The 13,571-nt window shown below is 56.3% G+C and overlaps 2 protein-coding genes across 2 annotated transcripts in view; one reads left to right on the forward strand and one right to left on the reverse strand.

Annotated features, from left to right (window-relative positions):
• The window catches only part of BAZ1B (bromodomain adjacent to zinc finger domain 1B), a 192,446-nt gene that overhangs the window by 45,628 nt on the left and 133,247 nt on the right, over positions 1 to 13,571 (forward strand). The window lies entirely within an intron of this gene.
• The window catches only part of STX1A (syntaxin 1A), a 61,885-nt gene that overhangs the window by 40,757 nt on the left and 7,557 nt on the right, over positions 1 to 13,571 (reverse strand). The window contains exons 2-3 of the mRNA XM_050326002.1: positions 7,008 to 7,085; positions 5,738 to 5,837 (exon numbers count right to left, since the gene is read on the reverse strand). Of these exons, the coding sequence (XP_050181959.1) occupies positions 5,738 to 5,837; positions 7,008 to 7,085 (178 nt within the window). The remainder of the gene's footprint in view (positions 1 to 5,737; positions 5,838 to 7,007; positions 7,086 to 13,571) is intronic.

The raw sequence follows: 13,571 nt of genomic DNA on the forward strand, positions 1-13,571 counted from the left end.
ACCACTTGGTCTAAATTAAGCCCAAAATAATTACAGAGCAGCTGATTTGGATTCTTTTTTTCCTCATGTTGCCGTGATTCAGACTCCAGTTAATTGATGTTTACTCTGCACTCCGTGTGGTGGATCCCCCAGCGCTGCTCAGGGTGACGGAGCAGACAATGGGTGCTGGTGATCACGAAGCTGGAGTGTGGGGTGCAGGGAGGGGTTTGGGGAGGGGCTGCAAGGGAAAAGGGAATCTCAGCTGGGACAGCACACGGTGCCTTCCAGGGAATACAAAAGAAAAAGTCGCAGGGGACCAGGAAGAGAGGACAGAGATGTCCCAGGCACCCTCACTGCAGCTCTGGGATGATGAAGAGCAAGTCCATGCATCCTATTCCTGTAGGTAGCACCTGAGGGCTGGCAGTGGGTGTCACTGTGCACTGGGCATGACAGGGCTGTGGGAGCTTCACTCAGGTCTGTGCTGAGTGGTGGCAGTGGCCAGGGAAGCTGAGGACCAGCATGAGCATCCCTGCATCCATGCCATGAGCATCCCTGGCATCAAGAAATGCTGACCAGCAGCCAAGGCCCCCCCAGAAACCTTGAAGACCTCATGCCCTGGGGTACCCCAGCCCTTCAAAACCAGAGCTGGGGCAGGTGCTGGGGACTGGGAAGGCTGGGACTGTGCAAAGCCTGTGCAAAGCACCTGAGCTGCCGCAGGGACCCACCAGGATGAAGCCAGAAGGGCAAACAGCTATTTAAGCTAAATATATTTGTTCTTGGGCTGACGTTGGTACGACAATCGATCGTAAAGAGACTCAGGCTGTAAATAAGAAGATGGGTCCTGACCACCATCCTAGAGAGGCCCTTCAACAAGGACTATTGGCAGGAGAAACAAAACTCATCCAAGATGGAGCTGGAGCAGCGCACGCAAGGGTGACAAAAAGCATCTGTGTGACACGGGGACAGGATGCAGCCACCCGAGGCAGCCTGAGGACAGGCACTGCCACAATGGCCACAGGCTGCATTAATGCCACGCTGGTCAGCACGTCCAGGCCAAGTGAGGTGTTGGAACCACTCTGTGGGAGCTCCTGGATCCCCTGGCGGGCAGAGGAACCCAATCCCTGCACCAAACAAGTGCAGCCAGAGCTGCACTGAGCACAGGTGCAAAGACAGGGCTGAGAACACCTTCCCTTAGGGACCTTGCCTGGAGGAGGGAGAAGCAGGATGCAGGGAGGCAGGATGCTGAGAGCCACAGGGAGCAGATGGCACCTGCTCCCACTGTCCCCACGAGTGCCTGCTCTGCTGTGGCTCTGCTGCCACACCGTGCCCTTCCCACCCCAACGAGGCTGCTGGTGGGGACCATGACATCCACCAGCTGTACTGGTGTGTCCCCCAGCCCCAGTCCCACTCCAGGAGCTGCAGGAAGCAACCAGAACCATCCAGCCTCCCTGTCCCACTCATGAGTTTATGTCCATCAAAGCCACTTCACATCTTGCCATCCAACCAGGCCAAGGGCAAGGTCCTGCACTGGGTTGGGGCAATCCCTGGTGCCAGCACAGACATGGGGAATGGATGGAGGTATGGAGGGATGGATGGAGAAGAAAAAAGAAAGCCAAGTGTCTCCTGGGCTGCAACCTCAGGCATGTGGGAGGCAAGTGAGGGAAGCAATGCTCCCCCTCTGCTTCAATCTCCTGAAAGCCCCTAGAGCTGCCTTCAGTTCTGGGGTCCCCAGCACAGGACAGCTGTTAAAATGATCAAGAGTGGGATCAGGTTGGACATGAGGAAGAAATGTCAGACCAGGAGGGGCTGGCACAGGTTGCCCAGAGAAGCTGTGGCTGCCCCATCCCTGGAAGTGTTCAAGGCCAGAGCTTGGAGCAACCTGGTGTAGAGGAGAGTGTCCCTGCCCAAAGGAGCATCACACAGTCCTGAGCCTGCAGCCTCCAACACACCACGACTGGTCTTCAAGGAAACCTCCTCCCTGCCCTGGTGGGAGGGGTCCAGCCAGTGCCTGTGCACCCAGACAGCTCCAAATTGCCTTTTTGGCACCAGCCAGTGCTGCCTCAACACATCAGACAGAGGTGAGCAGCTACAGTTTGTCTCCTTGCCCAGCTGGCACGGCTCTCTGCCAGGAAATGGTCTGCTAGGAATTAGAGAGGTTGCTCTCCAAGGAACTCAAATCTCCTCCAGCAGCCAGAGAGCCAACAAAGTCACCCTGGCCCTGCACCCAGGTGTCCAAAACCACCACCTCGAGCCTGCACAGCTAAAATTATGGAGCTGGAGGTCAAGTCTCATGGAACTGAACCTCCCCTTTCATTCCCAGTGCAGCCGTAATGGACCCACTTCCAGGTCTGGAATTTTTACTGGGTCTCCCGAAGCCTGTGGAGATGGGCTGAGCTGACAGGCTGACAGACATGACTTGGGATTTGAAGATTTACGCTCCCAGAGGCGATTCATTGAGCAAACAGCATCGGTTACATAACGCAGCGCCGGGGAGCGGCGGAGGGTGGACACTGGAGGGATGTGATGCTCGGAGAGGAGGAATGGCAAAGGAATCCTGCCCGACCACTCTGAGTTAAAAAACAATCATCATTCCACTCCTCCCTGATTGGAATGCCACCCAAAGCCACCTCCTCTGGGATGTGACCCTGACCAAGGAGGATCCGCTGGCTTCCAGTGCCTGGAGCAAAAACAAGCACCGCAGCTCAACGGGAAGGATTTTAGGAACGGGTTTACCAGGAGCTGTGACTCAAATCTGGAGGAGCAGCAGCAGTAGCCGGGACCCAAGGAGAAACACAGCCCCTTGGCTTCCCCAGCCCCACCGTGACACTGCCCAGCTCAGCAGGGAGACCCTCCCTGTGCCCCCGCAGCCGGATGCGGCTCTGCCAGAGCCGCCAGGCGCGGGCAGGGGCTGTCACCTCACCGGCTCGGTGGCAAAGCCAGCCAGCTGCCCACCCACTGGGCTCCAAAATAAGCCCAAGCAGCAGTGGCAAGGCAGATCCAAGAACAGTCTGTGCAGCCAGAAGAGGGATCAGCAGGGAGGGGAGGCAGGAGCCTTTCTGTGAGATACAGATCCAGCCCCCACGCCAGGCAGGTGAGTAAATCCAGGTCTCACACAGACACCTGGCCCTCAACTTCTCCTGCAACAGCAGAGCATCAAGGGCTTGCACCTGCCTTACTACAGACATTTAAGAAGCAGATTCCAGTGGGATTGTGCCTGTGGAGTCCCTCTCCTCTACTGGTGACCCTGAAACAGCAGCAATTCAGCCAGCAGCCACTACACATCCCTCCATCCATCCCTTCACTCAGTGCTCCACCAGCAACTCCAAACACTGACCCTCCATTTCCCAAACCACCAGCCCAACTCTATCCTGACCTTCTAAAGCCCCACTCAAAGGTTTTCCAGCTCCAGGAGGGACTTGCTGGTGGTATTTAGGGAGTTTGTATCTCTGACTGAGAAGCTACACCCACACCAAACCAAGCTGCACAGCACATGTGCCTCCAGACAAGAATGAGAAGTCCGTGACTTCCTTCTGGTTCCCTGGAGGAATGCTTCCCATCATCCTGCAGGGAAGGTTCCACATGATGCTAAAGCGCTTAGAGATCACTAAGAAATAACTGAGGTGCTGTTCCAGAGGGCACAAACAGCACCCCAAATCCCTGCAGAGAGCATTGTCTTGCCCTGATGGCCATCCCAGACGTCATCCCTTGCTGTTGTTAACCAGCAAACATCAGTGAGCCCACCCCAAAACCAGCCTCTCACCGCCTACACTTTAGTGCCCTTTGGCTCCATCCCCCTCCCATGCCCCATGGGAACCTTGCTTCTGGATTTCCAAATTCATCTCAATAAATTCACTGCCCTGGGTTACAACAAGCCTCTGCATTAATGAGCAGGTTCTCTGCACGCTCAGGAGGAGCACAGGAGGGTGGGGGTGAGGCTGCCAGCACAGACAGACATGGACCTGGCAGGGTAGGTTCAGAGGAGGCCACCAAAACTGTCCAAGGCCTGGGACAGCTCTGCCATGGAGAGAGGTGGGGGAGTTGGGGCTCTGCAGTCTGCTGGGGAGACCTTAGAGCCCCTTCCAGTGCCCAAAGGGACTCCCAAGAGAGCTGGAGAGGGACTTTGGGCAAGGGCATGGAGAGCCAGAACAAGGGGAACGGCTTCACACTGATAAAGGTAGGGTTAGATGGGATACTGGGAAGAAATTCTTCCCTGTGGAGGGTGGGGAGGCCCTCGCACAGGTTGCCCAGAGAAGCTGTGGCTGCCCCATTCCTGGACGTGTCCAAAGCCAGACTGGATGGGGCTTGGAGCAACCTGGAATAGAGGAAGGTGTTCCTGCCCATGGCAGAGGGTTGGATTGGATGAGCTTTGAAGGTCCCTCCCAACTCAAACCACTCTGTGATTCTGAGTCTGTCCACCACTGATCGGTCCTGCTGCACCACAATGTTACAGAACACTGATTTCTGAATGTGTGGAATCTTCTTTTGCTGCCCAAACAGTTCTTGGCACGACAAACTGAATTCTCTACAATACCAAGGCAAGGTAACGCTGTAAAACAAAACCAGAAGCACTCCCAACGTCCTGGAAGCTTCTGGAAGCCACAGCAACATCACTGCATATCCTGTTCACTGCAGATCTCAGACTTTTAAATAGATTTTTATGCTTTTAGGGCACGAGTGCCCTTTGCAGCCCCGAGCAGACCCTGTGCCACTGCAGCAGCCAGGAGCAGTGACAGCTCTTCCCTGAAAACCCCCAAACAGGAACACTGCAACATCTTCCAGGGCAAGCACAAGAGCCTGGAGGATTATTGAGCAACAGTCTGGGACACGTGAATTCCCTCGAGAAAATCCCTTGTTTCCAGGCCCGGCTAAGGAAATTTTAGCTGAGGAGCAGCTGCCAGGAGAGGGAAGCCTGAGACAACTTAGGAAGGGCCAGTTCTTCCAAGTAATTACAATATCTACTGATTTGACATGGGCTGGATGCAAGGCAATGTGTGTTTAGGCACCCTCCTGGGGCCTCTAGGAACAATTCCACGTGCAGACATGGAATTGCACAGAGCAAACGAGGAGAAATCAGTGGGAGGAGGCAAGAGAGAGACCTGGTCTCAGCTTTCCAGCCCCCAGGCACCCCTCTGTGCCAGCCTGGGAGTGTGAGCAGCACTCAGACCACGAAAGCAACACCTCTGCCAAGGACCAGGCGACCTCAGCACCCACAGCTCTAACTCTGCCAGATACCCCAGCCTTTCAAGTGTTGCCACCTCTTGGGTGCTGTGATCCCTAACCCTGGTTCCTGGTAACAAACCTCTTCTCAGGAACACAAGGCTGGGGAAGAAGCAGGTCTGGAAGTGACAGACTCTTCGAACAGCCAGCAACAAATCATCCTCAGGACAGAGACACAGAGTCCCAAGTGCCCACCGTGGGCTACACCATTTCAGGGCCAAGCAGGTTCTGGCCCACCCACAGACCCTCCCAGGCTGCCTGTGGCAAGACAACAGCCAACCAGCACAAAAACAGCCACCTGCTCTTTCCAGCCTCCAGATTTCCTTCAGACATCCCCCTCTGGCAGCCTCGCTGGACCCTCACCACCTCACAAGGTCTCAAAGCCGCCAATCACCCCTCCACCTTCTCCCCAGGCAGGTCCCAGCCCTCCTTGGCCATCCAGCCACGGCCACCTGAGGATCACAAGGGACTGTGCCTGGCTCCAGCCCCCCTCAGTGCCCAGCCCAGCCCAGTGCCCGTGGGACACACGGCAGTCACTCACTCTCGTCGGGGTTGGGTGAGGCGAGGATGGCGCTGTGCTTCCTCTTCACCTCCTCCACGTTCTCCGAAATTTTGTCGATGAACCCTCGAATTTCTTCCACCTGTGGAGGCAGGCAACAAGACAGGTGGTCCGTGACAGACCTGGACTTTTGGAAAGTAGAGGGATTATTGAACCCTATCCCAAAGCAACCGTGATAGGTCTGAACTACAGCAAACATCCTCCTGGATGGATGTTTTCCAGCTGGATATTGTAGGACCAGTGAGGAATCAAGCCTTTGCCATACCAGCAGCCAGCTCTGCAGTCACAGTGGCGTAATACAGACTGTACGTCCTGTATCCTTTGTGATGCACTGAGAAACTTTTGGGATTTATATAAATCAGCATCAGATTTGATTCCCAGACTCTGCCCCTCTGCCAGAACGCTGCTGAGGCTGCACAGGGTGGGGCTGGCTCAGTCCCCCATTGCTCTTCGCTCCAGGGGCTGAGAAGCCCAGTTTGTTCCTCACCCCCCAGCCCAGGGAAGCAACGTTTCCCAGCAAATCCATGCTGGCATCTTCCCTGCACTCCTGTACTACAGGGAGACACCGGCATCACCAAGAGGGGAAACCTCTCCTGTGCTCTCTGCCTGCCAGGCTGCCCAGCCTCCAGCCCTGCCTTCTCCTTTGACTCACACCACCCCTTTGCTCATCTTCCTCCACCTGCACATCAGATTTCTCCCAGTCCCCACTCCACTGCCTGCACGGATCCACTTTAACACCCCCCACACACATGCCATGCTAAGGGTGTGCTAAAAATCCGCATGCAGATCTTTACAGCCACCCACATGCCAGAACACAACCTCTTGTTTGGGAATGGGAGGCACAAAATTAAATCAGCCCCATGCAGAGACTGCTGCTCCACAGAGGTGCTCTGGGGGAGAGGTCCAAGAGCTGGGTGTGAGGCTCGCCTGCCCCCATCACCTGGGCATGCTGCCCTGGTGAGTTCTGAAGGAACAGGGGGAGCAGGAAAGCATCCATAGGGTCAGGTGAGCCCACCACAGCCTGAGGTCTGCAGGGAAGCCTGGTTCCTGATGTTCAGCACTCAGAGCATAACCCCCAAGGACCTCGAGCATCAGCTGAGCAGCACCAGCCAGGGCAGGACTCCCATCCCCATCCCAAGTGCTGCTCCCTGCCAGCAGTGGGAGCCCGGACCACGGCCCCACAACCCCCTCTGGCACCAAAAGAAAGGTCTGAACCAGCTTCAAAGCTGCAGTGGAGGAACAAATGTCTCACCTGCTCAAAGAACTCGTCCATGAAGCGATCCCGGTCCACGCTGACGGTGACTTCATCATCATCGTCACTGTCCTTCGCCTGCAGCGACACAGACAGAGAGGCATCAACAGGTGCTTCCTGCAGAGGTCACAGCTCCACTTCAGGAGCTCCTCAGGAGCACCTTCCCCTTCTCCTTTGCTCACTTGCTCCCAGGGGCTGGGACAAATGCCAGCCAGAGAACAGGACACCAGGGACACTGAGAGAGCACAGGATGAACAAATCCAGAAGTGAGGGAGAGCCAACACCCCAGCTCCACGGCACAGCCCCCACAGCGAGCAGGGGACAGGGATAAGGACACCCCTGGATCCACAGGGAGCTGGAGCAGGAGCTTCACGGGCTCCCTCAGCCATGTGTGAGCACAGGGGCTCTGCAAAGAGCAGGGATGGGGAACACAAGGGATGCCACCATGGGAAACACCGGGAATGCTGCAGTGGGAAAGCACGAGGGATGTCACGATGGGAAACACGAGGGATGCTGCAACTGGGAAAACATGAGGGACGCTGTGATGGGAAAACACAGGGGATGTTGCCATAGGAAACACAAGGAATGCTGCCACGGGAAAGCACGAGGGAAGCTGCCATGGGAAACGGGGGATGCTGCCATGGGAAAGCATGAGGGATGCTGCAATAGGAAAACATGAGGGATGCCACAATGGGAAAAACATGAGGGATGCTGTGACTGGAAAACACAAGGGATGCTGCTGCTGCTGGAAAACACAAGGGATTCTGCCATGGAAAACATGAGGGATGCTGTGATGGGAAAACACAAGGGATGCTGCCACTGGAAAACACAAGAGATGCTGCCATGGGAAAACACAAGGGATTCTGCCATGGAAAACATGAGGGATGCCACAATGGGAAAACGTGAGGGATGCTGTGATGGGAAAACACAAGGGATGATGCCATGGGAAAACACAGGGGATTCTGCCATGGGAAACTCAAGGAATGCTGCCATGGGAAAACATGGGGATTCTGCCATGGGATTCTGCACAAGGGAAGCTGCAACGGGAGACAAGAGATGCTGAGATGGGAAAATATGAGGGATGTCACAATGGGAAAACATCAAAGATGCCATGATGGGAAAAACAAGGAATGCTGCCACGGGAAAACATGAGGAATGCTGTGATGGGAAACACAAGGGATACCGCCACGGGAAACACAAGGGATGCTCCCACAGGAAACACAAGGGGTGCTGCCATGGGAAAATAAAAGGAGTGCTGCAGAGGGCAGGAAAGGGGAGAAGGAACAGATAATACAACAGAACCAGTAAAGCCCCAGCAGGCAAATGAGGGGTTGTCCTTGTCTGCAGAAGCATGTGTGTCACTGTCACCAGAGCTGAAAACACCTCCTGTCCCAGCGAGGCGGGGGACGCCAGCTCGCAGGGGAAGGAAAAATTACAGTCCTCTGCATAAGGAGACATTTAAAAGATTATCATCCAAAGCAGCCACATGACGGAGGGAAATGGAAAATTAACAGGCTGGAAAAGTTCCTCCTTACTTCATCTTCACAAGAGAGACGCAGCCAGTGGAATGGGGATTTAAGACAGCACTGTGTCTGCTCATCTCATAATGGTCACAGTTTTGCAGACAGTTGCACGGCACCCCGTGGCCCCTCCACACTTTGCAGACAGGCAGCCACTACTATCTGCAGGAAGATGGCTCTTAGTTTGAAATAAGCCAAATGAAATATCTATCCTTCCTCCTAAAATTGCCTTTTCACCCTACGGTGACTGATTTGGGCTCACCCAGAGGAGACCTCAGCTTCCAGCCTTGCCACTGCTCGTGGCACCCTTTGCCTGGGTAACCCATTCACGCTTCTCCCATTCATGGTTATCCCATTCATGCTTACCCAGAGCCCACATGATCCGAGTTGCCACTATTCCAGTGAAAATCTCACCCTGACAAGGGAAAGCAGGCACGTTGCTGCCCTTATCCACCACTCTGTGGGCACAGAACACTGTTCCCTAAAGCCCAGAATTTAGAATTTGCCCATTTCAGGTACAGTACCCCAGTGGGGCTGAGGCATGGCCAAGGAACACCAGCCCAGGAACAGGTTGGCACACTTAGAGTTTGATGGCCACCACTAACCCACATCCCCAAGTGTCACTTCTGCACAGCTGTTAAATCCCTCTAGGGACAGGGACTCCACCACTGCTCTGGGCAGCTGTGCCAGGGCTGGACAACCCTTTCAGTATGAAATTCTCCCTAATATCTCCTAAACCTCTTCTGGAGCAACTTGAAGTTATTTCCTTTTGTGCTGTCCCTTGCTCCATGGGAGGAGAGCCCAATCCCCCCTGGCTCCATCCTCCTGTCAGGGAGGTGGAGAGAAGACAAGGCCCCCCCTGAGCCTCCTCTTCTCCAGGCTGAGCCCCCCAGCTGCTCCTCACCAGACTTGTGCTCCAGACCCTTCCCCAGCTCTGTTGCCCTTCTCTGGAGATGCTCCAGCACCTCAATGTTTTTCTTGGAGTGAGGGGTCCACAGGATTTGAGGTGCCCCAGCAGTGCCCAGCACAGGGGGACGGTCCCTGCCTTGGTCCCACTGGCCACACCAGTGCTGGTTCAAGCTGGGGCCACAGAGGCCCTGCAGCAGACACTGCCCTTTGCATCAGGCAGAGCCCAGCTCCTTCCCTGAAGCTTTCTGCATTCAAAATTCAGCAGCAGTTTGCTCTCACAGCAAGTCCACACCATCTCTCCCACCTCCAGCTGTCACAACACAGCACCGAGAGCCAGAGCACAGCTCAGCTCTGGGCAGAGCTGGATGCACAGCCACATCCAACAGCCCCACATCTCCCCAGGGCCAGGGGCAGGATTTGGCTGTGGGCTCTGTTACACCCTCCTGCACCCCAGTGTCACCAAACAGCCCTGTCCCCTCCTCCTGTCCCATGTCATCGCCGCTCCAGCCTCTCTCAAACCCATCTGAGCACAGTGACAGCTGCCACCCCCCATCCCAGCCCTGCTGCCGGCTGTGCCATTCCTTCAGCCAGCAGCGAGCCTGGATGTAAGCTCAGGTCCACCTGGGGTCAACAACTGGTCCCAGAGCAATGCCTACACACGCTCCACTGCTCCTGGAGCATCCCAAGCATTCCCCCAGCACCCACAGCACGTGGGCAGCAGGGCTCACCATCGAGGAGGTCACAGAGCATCATCTCCTAAAGCCAGGAAGGACGCCTGCATGGATGGATTCTTGCTACAGGGATATAACCACCATCCTTGTCCACATTCCAGTGTACACATCACTTGGAACCCCACGTGGTTTGTGCTGTGCTTGATTTTAAGCATGGACTGCCTTTGATGAAGGTGAGTGGTGCCCAGGGCCCACCAGATGGGCAATTACAACACAGACCCCCCACCTACATCCCTGCAAGGACCTCAGACGATGCCAACAGATCCTCAGGACACACGTTGTGAGTGGTGGAAGATGCAGGTGCCAACACAAACACCGCCCTGGACACACCTGCCCTCAGGTCAGCGGATCTTTCTTCTCCCCACCCTGCTCAGCCTCTCCGTGTCAGGGACAAGGACATCCCCACCAGCACCCACAGGTGGGGGGACACGTGTCCTGCCAGTGGCTTCTGCCACATCACCATGTGCCCAACAGGATGGTCATCCACAGGAAGGAGTCAAGGGAAAGATGGCTGGGAGCATCCTGTGGAGATGGCTGGGGGGTACTGGTGGATGACAAGTAAAATATGACCCAGCCATGGGCACTGGCAGCCCAGAAAGCTGAGTGTGTCCTGGGCTCATCCCAGCTGTGTGAGGGGATGCTTCTGCTCTGCTCTGCTCTCCTGAGAACCCCTGAGCTGACTCCAGTTCTGGGGGCCAGTAAAAGACTGGTGTTACACTGAGGGTGGGGTCAGGTCAGGCCACGAGGCTGGTGAGGCCCTGGCACAGGTTGCCCAGAGAAGCTGTGGCTGCCCCAGCCCTGGAAGTGTCCAAGGCCAGGTTGGACGGGGCTTGGAGCAGCCTGGGCTAGTGGAAGGTGTCCCTGCCTATGGCAGGGGGTGTGGTGGGACTGGATGATCTTTGAAGGTCCCTGCCCACCAAACCCCTCTCTGTGATCCCATAAAAGCCCCCTCCTAGGGCAAGCACGGTGGGAAGCACCAAGGAGCCTCTGCAGCCCTGTACAGGAAAACACACCTCCAACACAACTTCCCCCAAGCCTATCCAGCTTTCCTTGCCATCATTCTGGCAGGATCTTAATTTGCCAGAATTCTGAGTCCGTTTCTGAAGCCTGTGAGGAAAGTAATCCCACCATTAATTTTAGACACAGGCTTGTACCATGACCACACAAGCCAGGGATGGGCAGCACAGGAAGGGCAGCACAGGAAGGGCAGCAGGACCCACACCACCCACCGAGATGCTCCTCTCCTTGTCATCTCTTGCCTGTCCCTTTCACAACCAAAACAGTCCTGGCTCATTGCCTGAAGGGTGCCACATCCCTGCCTGGTCCCATCCCTGATTCCCACAGGATCCTGCCAGACCCAGAAACCCCAAAGGCAGGGAACCCACCTCCCAGGGAAGGGGTATCGGCCAAAGCCACGTGCAGCCTGGTCGGAGGCACTCGTGGTTGAAGGCAGCTCACCCCCGGGCACACAGGGGCTGATGGGCAGGCAGGGAGATGTTATTTAGGGCAGGGAGATGTTATTTAGGGTAGGCACTGGACAGGGGGAGCGGCACAAAGCCCAGCCGGGAGCCCCGTGAAGAGGAAATTACACGGATGGAGCCTGCTGGTCGGGAGGGCACATGGCACTTGTCACTCCGGGCTGGAGAAGGGCACCATCTGTCCAACCCACGTCACTGGAAACACCCTCGCTGCCACGCCACCTCCGACCCCCTGCTGTCAGGCACATCACCAGGCCCCACTGCCTCGATCCCCCAAGCTGGGGCAGCAGCTGAGGAGTGAGCAGGGCTGGAGGAAGAGGAGGAGGTGCCACGGGGAGAGCTCATGGGATGCAGGGCACTGAAGGGTCAGCTGCTCCCACATCTCCCTCCACACCAGGGCTCGCTCCAGGCATGCTGCCAGCTCTCACAGCTCTCACCTCAATCTTTAAGTGTCCCCCCCATGCACTGCTGCCAAGGTAGGAACGACACTAAAATGTTACAAAGGAAACCAAAAGTGTCCACAGAGCTGACAGCGTTTTGGCTTCATGCACCCCAACTGTGAGCATCCCAGGTCTCCAAAGCCACATGGAAAGCTCCTGTCTCAGTCAAAACTACCCACAGGTGCTGCTCACCACGAGCAGCAAACAATTCCCAAGCCTGAACTTGCTTGCCAGTGACAGGCGAGGAGCATCACTCCCAACACTGGGCACAGGATCCTACTAGTGCCCCTCCCCTCCTGCCTCGGGCACTGTCAGGCTGCACCAGGGATCCAGGGGCCCCAGGATTTGCTTCCACACAGGGTAGGTGAGGATAACCCTTTTTTTGTAAGGTTTTTATTTCTCCAGCCCACTGGAGGCCAAGCAGTGGGTACCATGCCGGCAGCAGGGATGGCTCTGGGAGCTGCTGCTTCCCCAGTGCCGCTGAGCACCGGGAGCAAGATGGGGAGGGCAGGTCAGGCAGAGCTCCTCCGGCAGCTCTGGGGCCTCACAGAGTCCAAGGTGCCCTCCACAAGAGCTGAAATCCCAAGAGGAGGCAGAGCAGAGCTGTGATACCCTCCCTGACAAAGCAGAGCAGCAGGTGGGAAGACGTTCAGAGCCCCGGAGCATCCCGGCTCTGTGGGTTTTGCAACCAGCAAACTGTTAATAAATGTATTACTGGGCAGGTCACATCCTTGTGGTTCCAACCCACCCCGTTCCCTCCTCAGGCTCTTTCTGGAAGAGGCAAAGCAGCACAGATCACCCGAAAAGTCTTCATGCCTGCTCTCCTCTGAGCAGCAAAGGTGGCAGGGCGAGCTGTGCAGGGCACAAACAGGTCTCTGTCACCTCAGCAGTGGCCACACGCAGCCTTTGAGCTCCTGCCCTCTCCTGTCAGCGCTGCAGATGGATTTTACCGTGTACAAATGCGCCCATAGAGAAGGAGCAGGCAGCAGAGCCAGGGCAGAGGAGCAATGGGCTTGGCTACTGCCAGGCATATCTGCACTCAGGGGATCGTGCTGACCTCTGGCACATCCCTCTGCCAAGCCCTGCCAGCACCCTTTCCTGGGAAACATCCATGCCCCAACAGGCAGTGAGCCCTCATCCACCTCTAGCACCCCACAGGGCCGGGGGCTCCCACCTGCCGTCCCCACCAGAGACAAGGCAAGCCCCACAAAAGCACAATGGGAGGAAAAACCCCCACCAGCTGCCACCCCCTTTTTTAGGGACCATTCAGCGAAGCAAAGAAAGGCCTCGCTCATCCCCGCGCCGCGGGATGCTGCTCGCCGGCTCCGCTCCCAGGCTGCATCTGTTTGTTTTTATTTACGGACACCTCCGCGCTGCTCTGCCCAGCCGGAGAGATTCCAGCCATCTGGGCTTGACTCGCTCCGCAAAATGACGCCCTTTCCGTGCCGGAGAGCCGCGGGATGCGCGGCACAGGCTGCTCCCGGGA

This window comes from Myiozetetes cayanensis, unplaced genomic scaffold, assembly GCF_022539395.1.
Source record: "Myiozetetes cayanensis isolate MyiCay16 unplaced genomic scaffold, myiCay2020 scf30, whole genome shotgun sequence".
Lineage (NCBI taxonomy): Eukaryota > Metazoa > Chordata > Aves > Passeriformes > Tyrannidae > Myiozetetes > Myiozetetes cayanensis.